The 12,510-nt window shown below is 40.3% G+C and overlaps 1 protein-coding gene across 18 annotated transcripts in view; it reads left to right on the top strand.

Annotated features, from left to right (window-relative positions):
- The window catches only part of MAGI1 (membrane associated guanylate kinase, WW and PDZ domain containing 1), a 271,549-nt gene that overhangs the window by 208,739 nt on the left and 50,300 nt on the right, over nt 1-12,510 (top strand). For 10 of the 18 annotated variants that reach the window (XM_088528302.1, XM_088528297.1, XM_088528294.1 and 7 more), the window contains exons 6-10: nt 1,250-1,332; nt 3,999-4,037; nt 8,409-8,466; nt 11,242-11,330; nt 12,027-12,119. In XM_088528302.1, coding sequence (XP_088384428.1) covers nt 1,250-1,332; nt 3,999-4,037; nt 8,409-8,466; nt 11,242-11,330; nt 12,027-12,119 — 362 coding nt within the window. The remainder of the gene's footprint in view (nt 1-1,249; nt 1,333-3,998; nt 4,038-8,408; nt 8,467-11,241; nt 11,331-12,026; nt 12,120-12,510) is intronic. The other 8 variants (XM_088528301.1, XM_088528300.1, XM_088528299.1 and 5 more) reach the window with 4 other exon arrangements.

Raw genomic sequence — 12,510 nt, 5'->3', positions numbered from 1 at the left:
TGCTTTGAGTCTTAAGGTTCAAGAGGCAATTGCAAGAAATGTGCAGATATTCCCTTGCTCTCCTCCCACCATGCTCTTTTCTCAGCTAGACTACAGACTTTCTTATTTTTAACTTGGCAGAACCCCTCGGCTTTATTGCTGTTAATTTGCCCGACTTGCTGAATTTCTGTCATTCTGTTTTCTAGTTAGTGATTAATTACTCTGAAGTATACAAAAGAATCAAATGAGTTAGTTCACCCTGCCTTGGGAGGGCTGGGTAGCAGAATGTGTAAAACAAGGACCTTTTATTGAAGCCCTCAGAAGCAGGGCAGTCTTGTGGTTTTTGCAGTAAAATTGGAGTCCACTGGTTGACACTTAGTTCTTAGAGGATCATAGCCTTTGTAGCAGCTTTTCCTGCTTTCTAAGGCAGTTGTGAGGCTCAATTTAAGATTGTAAATCTCTGTAAGACCTGAAAGGAGAGGCATGATACTGTAATTCAAAACTACTAAGCAATGTTAAAGGCTAAGCTAGAAAAATGAGATAACCGGAACAGGAGGGTTATCTTGGAGGGTCAGATGCTGTGAAGTCGGAATAAAAGGCATTATACTGCCAGCTTTTCTGCGTATGCAAATCAAATGATGGGAGGAAATAATTTCTAGAATATTTGTTTAAAGGCTGTTTGCTGTCACCCCCGGAATGGGCATTGGATACAGTCAGGGGCCTTGGAAGAACGGAAGAGTTGAAAGCAAAGTTGCTCAGCTTCTATCAAAGGCTTTGATGGAGCATTTTTGTTTGTGCAATTGAAAGTTTTCCCTGGAAATTTAGATTTTTGACTAATGCTTGGGTCGTATTAGAATAAATGTCAGAAGTCTTTTGAGTGAGGACCTTTTGAGAAAGGTACCTTTTATGGAGGAAGGGAAAATAATTTTCTGTCTTATCATCAGGAGGCAAAGGAAGTAAAAAACTATAAATGCTGAAAGTTTGGAATTTACTTAATAATTAATATTTCAACTTCTACATGTACCTTCCTAGGTCCTAATGCTGACTTTCATGCGTTATCTTCTTTACTTTTCACCTCTGTTGTATGAATGCCAAGATTTTAGTGATTTGGTAGACTAGTTTACAAAGTCTCAAATTGTAATGCCATTTCCTCTGAAGGAAAAGTATGCCTTCAGGTCTTTTGAATAGTAAAGAGGATATATACTTTTATGTCATGGGTACTGCTGCTCTCATTTATTAACGAAGGTCATATTTCCATTTTTGTTTTCAGCCATAATACAAAAACAACATCTTGGCTAGATCCACGGTGCCTGAACAAACAGCAGAAGCCTCTAGAAGAATGTGAAGATGATGGTAAGAGCCTGAAAACAGTGTAACAGTGAGGTGTTCAATCCGTTTTGAAGTGCCTTTCTCCCTTTCCTCTTTCCCCTTTTCCATAACCTGTCTTCAGAAATGCTAAAGAAGTGAAAGAATTTATGAGTAAGAGCATAGAAACGATAGCTAAAAACACTGCCTGTGGATGTAAGATAGCCATCAAAACGGTAATAAAAATCAGAGGTGCTAGAAGTAAGAAGAGTTTCTGTTTCTGCAAATGCATTTGATTTGTTGCTGGTGCTGAACGAGACTGTGTTTTGGACACGCTTGTCGTTTGGATCCAGGTGGAGGAGGAGAGTGACCGAGTCTCCACGTGCTCCCGTGTGTTGTGTTCGCCAGTCTGCTTTATGTGAATCGAAAGATTTGTGTTGTTATTTCCTTGTTTGAGCAGAAATAACTTAATTGCTTCACTTTTAATGTTAAATTCTGACAGTCCACTTAGTGTTGAAATTGCCAAGGACAAATTCCATTTGAAATCCCGGATCTGTAACCCCCAGTAACTTCCACTGATGTGATTTTGTATTCCTTGAGATGTTGGAAATGCAAGCCACTGTCCAACAGAGAGCAGCCACGTGCCTGCCTGCTGAAAGAGGATCTTTCCCTGCATCCTGTAAGAGGCACTGGTATAAGAAAGGCAATCACGATAAGAATATAAACATTTGGGGAAAAACTATTTGCAAAGTTTGATCTGTTGATCAAACGAAGTGATGATATTTTAATCCATAATTTTAGCTAGCACAGTACTAGGATGGCAGACAGATGGAAGGTTTCGATTAGTCAGTGTTGATGCTGTCCTTGTGAAGTTAATTTTCAAAACATGGCCAAGCTCATCCTGATGTGAGTCAATTTCTCAATGAGTTATGATTTTACTTGGCGAAAGGATCAGTGTAGTTCATCAATGTTAACTGCTAGGTGCAAACCTGGCCTTCGGAGCTGCTGCTGCTATTTTGCACATGTAGTTTTTCAATCTTTGTCGTCTTTCACATGTGAGAATTTGCAGGATTTGAGAATTTGACTGCGCAGCCTTAATGCTCCTTGCAGAAGGCACAGCCTTTGAAACCTCTTGTCCCCATAGCAGTTATGAAACAAATATTGGAATCATTTATTTAATTAGGATTGTAAACATACAGCCGAGCAATTTTTCATATTTAATTAAGTTCATAATTCTACAGAGTAGCAGTATTTTTGTTTATCAGGTCCTTGCATTCTGCTAATTTCATCTTCCCACACAGCCATTCACTCCATTCACTAAGCTGCTTAGTAATAAATATTTTTAACAGTAGTTAAGCCAACCTTTTCATAGGTACAGCAGTGCACTGTACATTTTGGCTGTTCTGACGTTGCTTTACGCGTTAGAATAATTATATTTCAGAAAGGAATGTAAGCACAAAGAAGAAATAAATTTATTCTCTGCTACATTATGTAAGTTGGCCATTTTTTGGCAAGCGTCACTGCTGTATTTCCACTGAAGTCAGTGGGACTGCTGTCCTCTGTGTGGTTGTGCATGTGTGCGTGTTTTCAGGTTTGATCCCATGCTGTTTATGGTTTTATGAGCGTGAGAGATCTGTTCAGACTGCTTAGCTGTGGCTGCCTCGTGTTCTTCCCTTGTCAGCACACTTGTCTCAGACAAGTTATTGGTAGTTCCCGGTTGTTTAGGCTATCAAAGGAGATTGCAATCCATAATTCACACTGATGTTCCTAAACAACTGTTCTGGCAGAACACACAGGTCATGGAAGAGTTTTTAGGTGTCCAAATGCTGTGGCGCTACATCTTCTGTTTGCTTCTATCATTCGTTTATATGGCTTACACTTTGCTGCATTAGCTGAAAGATTGTTTTTACCATCTCCGTTCTGATTTTGTCATCATCTTTCATTTTCTGACTGCATTATTATTACTTATAGGCTGAGCAATACTTTAATCATCTGTGTCCCTGTTAACTTATGAATATGGAGTAGTTAATGATAAATGGAGCAACAGTGAATATTGATGGCTTTGTGTGTTTCTAAGATTATGTGATTTTTCGTCCCAGGTGTCCCTCTGAAACCAGTGCATATTTCTCTATTCCTCACCAATGCACCTGGTCTTCAGTAGGAACCTGGGACTCCAGTTGAACAAGGCTCCCAACTTCACATCTAGCTTAAATCATCTGAGCGATTGCCCTGAAGCCAATTCACCCTTATATGCCCAAAAATGTAAGTATCTTCTTGAATACCTTGCTACGTTAGTTCTTATTTAAATGCAAGGTTTTCCTCTCAGATTTCTTCATTAATACTCAAGTCTGGCCTTCTGATAAATGTGTGTGTCCACAGAATGGATTGCTAAGATGTGACCACGCAGATCTGAGAGAAACGTCACTACAAAAATGGGAACAGTGCAATGGGCCACTTTGCCATATCAAACGGTAACATGACCGTGGTCCATTGATATAGATAATCCTCAGAAGTCAAGAATTATTTCTTTCATAATCTACATCAGATCCATCAATGTTCTGGCTGTTAAAATGTGATAAACTGAAAGCTTTGGCTAGATCTGAAGAAAATCAGTGCTGGTTCTGCTATTTGCTCTAGGGAATTTCTTGCCTGGTGCTGGTATCTGAAATTTTCTTTTAATTTTTTCTGTCTCATTTACTGCTCTTCCCTTGGAGAAGAAGGGGTACACACGGAGGAACTGGACAGTGAACTAGGTAAATCATCCATCTCTCATTTTGATGTTTGACTTCAACTGCACTGTTTTAAGCCTTTAATTGCTTGTCTTCTCCTTTATGGCATTTTGCATCTTTCAGGCTTTTATTTTAACCAGACCCTGGCCCAAGAAGCATTAGTCTTTCCATAGCTACAGATCTTCAGTAACTTTCTTACTAATTTAGAGTTTGAAAAAAAAAAAAAAAAGAGTTAAAAGTGAACCTTAATCTCGCAAAGTTTGTTCAAAATTTCAGCTCGTTGCTGAACCCTGCAGCAGTCAAAGTTTTTCCATTGACATTGCTGTCTCCAGGAAACAGCTCACTGATGCCAAAGTTGAGATCAGACCAAGTATCTAATGGTGTCTTTTCAGGACTAGGATCTAAGACATTTCTCAGACAAGCAAAGCAACATGAGATTTAGGAAGTTTAAGCCTTATGTAGCTTTTGCTGAGCTTGGGAATGAAACAGTAAAACTTTTTTACTGCAGTCCCTGGCTTTGTAAGCAGCTGATTTCAGATGATGTGCTACACTTTTATTTGCTGCATCTTTTAGGAAGTGAAGAATGCTGTCTTAATATCTAATCTCATCGGTGCTTGTTCTGTTTATGCTGATAGTGGAGGTAGTTGTTATTTCTGTTCAGCTATGCTCTAGTGCACTTGGGAAGCTGAAGGGCGGAAGAGGTTGCGTAGGATTTTATTTCCACTAGGTCTATTATTGCTTTAAAGAGGAATGTATTTACAGGTTATAGTTCTGCATACTGAAGGATTGTATTACCAGAGAATTAACCTCTGGTTTCTGTAATGACTTGCAAGTGTATTCTGCTTCCCACTTCGCTGTGATGGATGCATCATCAGGAGCCAGCAGTTATTGACTTTTAACAGTACTGGAAGAACAACTCTTACGGATGGAAGTTGGAGGCCTAATGTATTTTAGAGCAAGAATTTAAGAATTTAACAGAAATTACACTTTGAAGAGAATATAATCACCAGAGCTTCATGTCAGCATTATGCACAGCCCAGACAGATGGTCCCCAGCAGACCAGCTAGCATCAGGAATAAGTGGATGCCTACCAGTAGCCTGCAGGTGTTTTTCGTGGAGGTCTTCACAAAGGGTGACTTGGAGTAAGAAAAAGGGCAAAAAGCAAAATTAGAAGCAATAATAAAAGAGAAATGTCACCTCTTTTTAATCTGATAGCATCCAGTGCAAGAGAAGAAGGGCAGAAGGAACAGGTTCAGGGAGGGTCATTAGCTGATAAGGTTGACCCTGGTTCTGCACTCACTCACAAGTGCTTGGCACCATGAGATGTTCCTTGGTTTCATTGCAGATAAGCCTTATTGAGGTCACAGCCCATAGATGTGTTGCTGAGATCTGCAAATATTGCAGTGTGAAGACAGGCATTTTCAAATGGCTCAGTTGGTTACAACAGCATGAGTGATGGGGCATGAAAACATATGGCCTGTTCATTAACTGTGCTCATGATTAGCATAAGCTGGTTGTTGCCAGATATTTAGCTCCTTTGTTTATATAAAATTTGTTTTCTAAGTAGAAAAATTAAACCTGGAAGTATTTGCATGACTCTTTTTTTTTTTTTCCTCTTTTGAAAGAGGTGGATTTAATATGTAGTAATAGATTACTTCTCTCTTGGCGTAAGGTTGTAGAAAAATACTCAAAAATTTACCCTCTGGAGTAGAATTGGACATAAGTGTGGGCAGATCTTCCTGGACTGAGCTACACAGGGAGCAGTAAGAGCTCAATATACTGAAATCAGCTCTAGCTTCTTTGCAGTGATGTACAGGATGTGACTAAAGTCCCTGGTGGTTAGAGAAGTTCTTTTTTGAGAATCCATCCATCCCTTCTGTAGGGTAAAATACTAAACAGGAGGATCTCAGCAGGAATTCGTGCATTTACCACATGCTTAAAAGTATATGATTTAATATTTATCCATTGAAGTTACCTGCTGACAAGTATTTTGAATCTACAGAGTGCTTCATGGATATGCCAAAGTAAAAACCATATGGCTCCTAAACACGAAAAATGTTTTTGGAAACCTTACATTTATAGTACGGTCTAATGTTCAGGGTCATCTTCAGTTTGTCACGAAAAGTAAAATAGGTAGATGAATATTATTTTAAAGCAGCTAAGGTGTGAGTATACACAAGGTGGCTATGGAGAATACGGACCAACCTTTTACTTTAGAGAAATTTCAGAAGCTTGTAAGTCTGAAAGCACATCTACATAGTCAACAAAAATTGGTTGAAAGCAGCAGTTTGAGGGTGTGAACGTTTTCTGACCTTCCATGAGAATACTTTAAAGGAAAGAAAAAGGAAGGAAAAAAAAATAATTATGAAGAAAAGGAAAGTAAAATATTTCTGTTTGAGCTTTAAAATTCAAGAACACTTCACAGTCCAAACAATCTCATTTTAAGGCATTTACATGTTATTTTTCCCTCCATTCAGTTTTTTATTTTTTCCAGCTTGGTTTCTTCACCATGCAGCTTTCACCATAGTGCAAATTAGGAATGAAATGGCTGCCACAAATTATGATTTTTCTGAATGCTTTCTAGGTCATGATTTAATTGAACTGAAACTCTTCAAATAAATTCTACAGTGTTTTTACCATATGAGAGTCCTTTGCAAATCAGATGGTTCACTTAGCAAGAACACTCTCAAGATTGACCTGTAGCTTTTTAACTTCTGCTCACGTATAGACTTCCTTCTTGCACAGCACAGAGGAGTGATCTGTTTTCAAATAATTCATTTCAGATTGGTCTGTGAATAGAATTGCAAAGTATTTTCATGCCCAAAAGTTAGCACTGGCTTGCATTTAGTTGCTTATGTCTCAAGGAATCCAAAGACATTATAACTGATGAGCACTAAAAAATGAGAATGGAAACCTCTCTTCTATTGGCAAAAAAGGGACATGTGGAGCAAAATCCATGAAATGAATTTCATCTAATCTTCAGCCAATTCGGAACACAAACATAAACTTTGAGTAATTAATCCATGTGTGTTTGTATAGATTCTGTTCATCTGCAGTCTGGAAATATTTCAAGCCTTATGGCAACATAGCCAGAGACTATAAATACAGAACTAGATAGTTACATTTATTCAAATTAATGGGTCATTATTGATTGTATGGGCTCACCAATTGATGCCATTAATGAAAATAAATCTTTGCCTTTGATAATAAATAAGCACTGATGATTTACTATTGGTTTGTCAGTTTAGTGATATCTTTGAGGAATTATTTTTGCAGGAAATACTTGAGCAGGCAGCCTGTAAGCTTGTCTTATCTGTCAGTGACTTCCTCATTACTTATGTATTAAATGTGTAGAGTCTGTGGAGCAGGGACTGAACTTGCACAGTCCATGGCATGGTGAAGCCTTTTGGACTGATGCACAGATTTCCATGAGAATCCCACTTCTTTTTTAGGACAATTTATTTCAGGACCTGCAGCTAATGGGAATATAAAACTGAGTGGGGTAAGGATCAAGCCCCTTAAGTAACACCTACAACTGTATCAACCTGAAAAATAACTGAAGTGATTCAATTACATTTGCTAATTATAGTTAAAATGCTTCCAGTTTAGAAAATCAACGGAACAAAAATGGATACATTTCCAAATGTTAATTCCATCTTCAGAGCTGTTTTTTGTTTGCTTGTTAATTATGCTAATTAAAAAAAGGAAATTGCTGTTACATGTGATTATGGAAACATGTATTTTTATACTGAAAGTTACGCATCAAAATGTGCCTGTGTGTAGAAGCACTCAGGAGGCTGGTTGCCGTCTGGGGCTGTTTACATTAAATTCCCACTGTCCAATTACCAAAGTGCACTTTTACATTGAGATGGGGGCTCTGCAAAACAATGTAAATCCCTAAGAAAGGTGTAGAAAAAATAGCCTTTATCAGCAGTGGTGAGCGTGCTTGGCCTAGCCCTGGAATAAGAGATGAAAAGTTTGTCTGCCAGAAGCTCTTGCCATAATCTCACCTGTATTTCTAGGCTGACACTAAAATCTCCTGCCTTGTAGCCTGTGCCCACTGCAATGTTTCTGCCTCTGGCTGCTGTGCCCAGGGCAGTCTAGCCAGGAGGAACTTGGGGAACTCCCAAGCAGGAAACTTATTGATCGTTTTTTTCATTTAATGCAAAAAAAGGGCAAATCTAAAATTGATGGGCTTCTTGGTGATTTGCTAACCCAGCACTGGTGGGACAACTTACGATGTTGAAGTGCCATGCCATGCTTTAAAAAGGAGACTATGGGCATCCTGAAAGTTGGGTTGGAAGTCAGGTGTGAGCTACTGATGAATTTTATGCCTTAAGGAAGAGTGGGATAAAATCTGCTTCAGAAGCTTCATTTTTTTTTTTCTGTTTCCAGAATTGCCTGCTGGTTGGGAGAAAATTGAGGATCCCGTATATGGTGTCTACTATGTAGAGTAAGTGTCGCTCTGCAATGGCTGTTGGCAGAGAAATGCTTTTTCCTGTGCGAGTCCGGACCCCTATGTTGGTTGCATGTCCTGCCGAGGAGGAGGAGCAGCAACCACTGCACCTGTGTGGACAGCAGGGCACCCAAGGGGGCCCAAGGATCTACATCTCAGACCTTGCCTGCACAGGAGCATCCTCGAGCTCCTGCAACCCAACGTTGCTGGTGGGCTCGGGGGAGGCAGGAGCATCCTAGAGTAGAGCTGAGCTCAAGGGAGTCGGGGCATCCTGGCGTTGGGATGAGCTCGAGGGAGGCTGGAGCATCCTGGGGTCAGGGGAGCACTTGGGAAGGAAAAGAGCATCCAAAGTTCAGGGTATGCAAAACCCCAACACGTTGCTGCTAGAAGGTCTGAATTTCCCCGTGAATTGCTGCTTTTTCAGTAAAGGCCCTAATTTGGAAAAGTGGAGGGTGATCCTGACTCCTACTCCAAAGCAGAGTACTCTTTAAGATGAGATACATTTATTCAGACAGCATGAACAAGAGTGCAATTAACTGCGCATGATTCCCTGAATGTTACAAAACTTGAGCGGGCAAAGCAGACCCCCAAGTTAGTTGTGAATAAGAAACACTCAAAAGGAGGAACAGAAGCATCTGTGCAGCCAAATACCCACCAGGCTGTTGGCCTTGCGGTGTGTTGGGCTGTGCAGAATTACAGGTTTAATGCGACTCTCTCTGGAATTGGAGCAGCTTCTTTTTTATCTACACGACAGAAATGCTCCCTTGGGAAACCAGAGATCTGAGTTTTGTTTCAACACTGACCCCATAAAATGAATTTTTAATTATGTGTATATTCCTGTGTAGTAGCATGGCTTATGATAGCCCTCAGAATAGACACAGAGTAGAGTTTCTGTCTGCTTGGGCTCATTTCTGACCCTGCCATCAGTGCCTGGGGAAACAAGGTTAGCAAGCTGTGTAATTAAGGCCTGGCATTTATTTACCAAAGACATCAAGAATATTTTTCAGCTATTAAATGTCAAGCCAAGAGGTCTCTCCAGCATTTTTCATGTCGCTTTATAAATGTGCCCATTAATTTTGTGGCACTCCTCAGTGATGAAGTTAAATAGAAAAGTAATGGCAAAGAAATCTAAGTTTATTCTACTTATTATCTATTAGGTATTTACTATCTATCAGATAGTAGGAAGTGTACAGTTTAAATGTTTGCGTCTCTCCCTTCCAACTGAAGCACTCTTTCTGTTCACTTAAAGGTTTTCATTGAGAAACTACTATAACCACCGAGCATTAAATAAAATCACCTTTTAGATTTACAAATTGCAAAAAATCTCTTGCAAAATTCTCGAACTTGTTTTTAGTTGCTTATTTGATGTGTTTTTCTAGAGATTTATTATTGGTCTTTAGCAGAAATATTCTAAACAGAACTCAGTACTATGCTTGAGTCATAATTATTTGGTAATTTAAAATTTTTGATAAAGATGTGGGACAAGAGATGATAGAAGAAGTTGTTTTTAATGGCAAGCCTTGCCTTGCACACAAAAATGTATTTTCAGCTATTACAATTAAGCCTACCAGGTCCTTGGTAATAGGAACGGTTTGCAGTGATGGAGAAACTACTCTAGTCTGCGCTGAGAAATTACAGAAATTGGACATGAACATTTTTATCCTTTGCTAACCTGCTCCCTCTCTAAGTCCTAGACAGAGAGATGCGTGGCTGTATATAGCCATTTCAAGCTATCCCTGCAATTAATGTCAATAAATAACTGATGTTGTATAGGGACAGATTAAGGGTTGCTTTTCTCTATTTTGAAATCCCTTTCCAAATGCTCTCTTTTTTCCTGGGGGAGCCAATTCAGCAGTGGTGTTCCTGGTCATAGGCCACTATAATTTGCTCGGGGCTGCCTGCTACCTGCTTCTTTGTCATAGCAAAATTGCTACTGAGTGACTGCAGTGGGACCGAATGACTGATGAACTGGGAATCTATTCTGCCCCCATCTCGTGATGGTGGTGATTTGGTTTCATGCAATGGTGAATCCTCTGCAGAGTGCTTTGCTCATCTGTGTTTGGTTTGGTTTTCAGCATTCCAGTCTTTCCCTAAAATTGGTAACAACTGTTAGTGACAAATACCTCATTCTGGGTCAAAAGCAACTTGAGGCACCTCCAAAGAGAACAGTGGAATTTTCACCAAACACTGGTTTCAACTGGGAATATTTCCTAGTGGCTAATTCTGTATACATATACACACACACACACACACACACACACATATATATATATATATACGCTCATCCAGAGCCCAGCTTTTCAGCTTCTAGCCTGCATCCAGGTAGATATATTTCAGACACTGTTAAGGGTATGCATTGATCATGTAGCTGACAGATGTTACCAGTTGTTGGCTTCTTCTTTAACTTCAGTGAGCCAGGGAATGACTGCACCTTTGGGAGTCGGATTAAAGCAGCGTTGATATAGACCTGTCTTTTAAAATGCAATCAGACAGAGTGCCTTTCCCACTTTAATCTAACTTTTCCCAGATAAAAGGCTACTTTAATATATTTGAAAGAATTGGCCATTCCTAGTCAAGATATCATATCAGTACTGCAACCTGCTTGTTTTTCTAAATAAGCCTTTTGGCAGAAATGGTGAACATTGCTTCACATGCTGTTGTTGGGTTACTTTGCTGCGTTACCCCTTTCCTCAGAGGAGTTTTGAGCCATGCCTGCCATTCCTGCTTGTCATCGAAAGGCTTTCCTAATTTACTGCTCTTTTTCTTCTTCAGCCACATCAACCGGAAGACACAATATGAAAACCCCGTTCTTGAAGCTAAGAGGAAGAAACAGCTTGAGCAACAACAACCACCACCAGAAGGTTGGCCCTAGGGCAGGCGTGATGGCTGGGGTTTTTACTGGGGCACGTGCCATTCCTCAGGTCGGAGGCCTCATGCCGATGTGTTTGCCCTCCCTTTCGTAGTGTTTGAAGGCAGTATGGCATGCAGAGGAAAGTTTGCATATGCTCTTCACAGAAGGTGTAGCAGAGTTGGGTGTTTTTGAGCTGTAACACCTAAATTTTCATTAATTTGAATCACTTTTTTTAATGCAGCCTGACTGCATTTGATTTGTTTTGGTACCTTTGTAACTTTCCCATCGTTGAACAATTGTTAGGGTCTAAGGGAAGATACTTTAGGCCTCGCTGTTCCTCCTGAGGCCCCATTTTTTGCAACACCAGGTCTATTGGTTAAAATTCAAGGGGAACAGATATCATGAGTGCTGTGGAGACCAGTTTTCATACAAAATGTTGAGACCACTTGGGTGCAAATCATTGTAAGCTCCATGGGTGAGTGTGAAATAGATAACTATGCAGACAAATTGGTCGATCTCAGCGTGGTGAGTCCTACCGAGTTGGTTTTGGATGTCTCAAGTTACCTCTCCCTGGCTCTGTTTCTCTCTTCCCCTCTTGTCATGCTTCACGTATCTCCTCTGTACGACCCCACACTCGAGTGTGTATGTTTAGGAGCTCGTGGGGTGGTTGTGAAACAAGTAACGTTTCCCTCTCTGCCCTCTCCAGAATGGACAGAGGAGTGTCCATCTCTCCCACCACCCGCTGCTCCAAACCATGTTTCAAACAACCAAGAGGCAGTTCGGGAGGCACCAGTGCAAGGTAACAACCTTGTTAAACCGGTTGTTGAACTGCAGCAAGCAAGATTTTTCTTGAACAGAATTTCTTCAACCACCAGCAAAGGGAGGATCGGCATCACTAGGGTCATAGGAGCAAGGCACATGCCTGCCGACTATCCCGAGGTTTTTAGAGCGGTGATCCTGGCTACTAGATGTGAGGCAAATGAGACTGCCCACACTTCAAGAGGATTGTGGTAGTTTTCTATGGTTTCTAGGTCTTTAAAAGTCATGGTGAAAACAGGAGCTTCCACATCAACAGGATTTAGCAACAGCTGCAAGTGGATGCACATAGATCCCTTTTCTGCAGGGTTTTAGGGGGACACACAAGGATTAGGCTTTCGTATCTGCTAAACTCTGAGTCTGTAATGAGAATC

Source organism: Tinamus guttatus, unplaced genomic scaffold (genome assembly GCF_059628265.1).
Source record: "Tinamus guttatus ecotype Peru unplaced genomic scaffold, ASM5962826v1 Tinamus_guttatus_pri_ptg000307l, whole genome shotgun sequence".
NCBI lineage: Eukaryota > Metazoa > Chordata > Aves > Tinamiformes > Tinamidae > Tinamus > Tinamus guttatus.
This window is presented reverse-complemented; position numbering and strand designations above follow the sequence as displayed.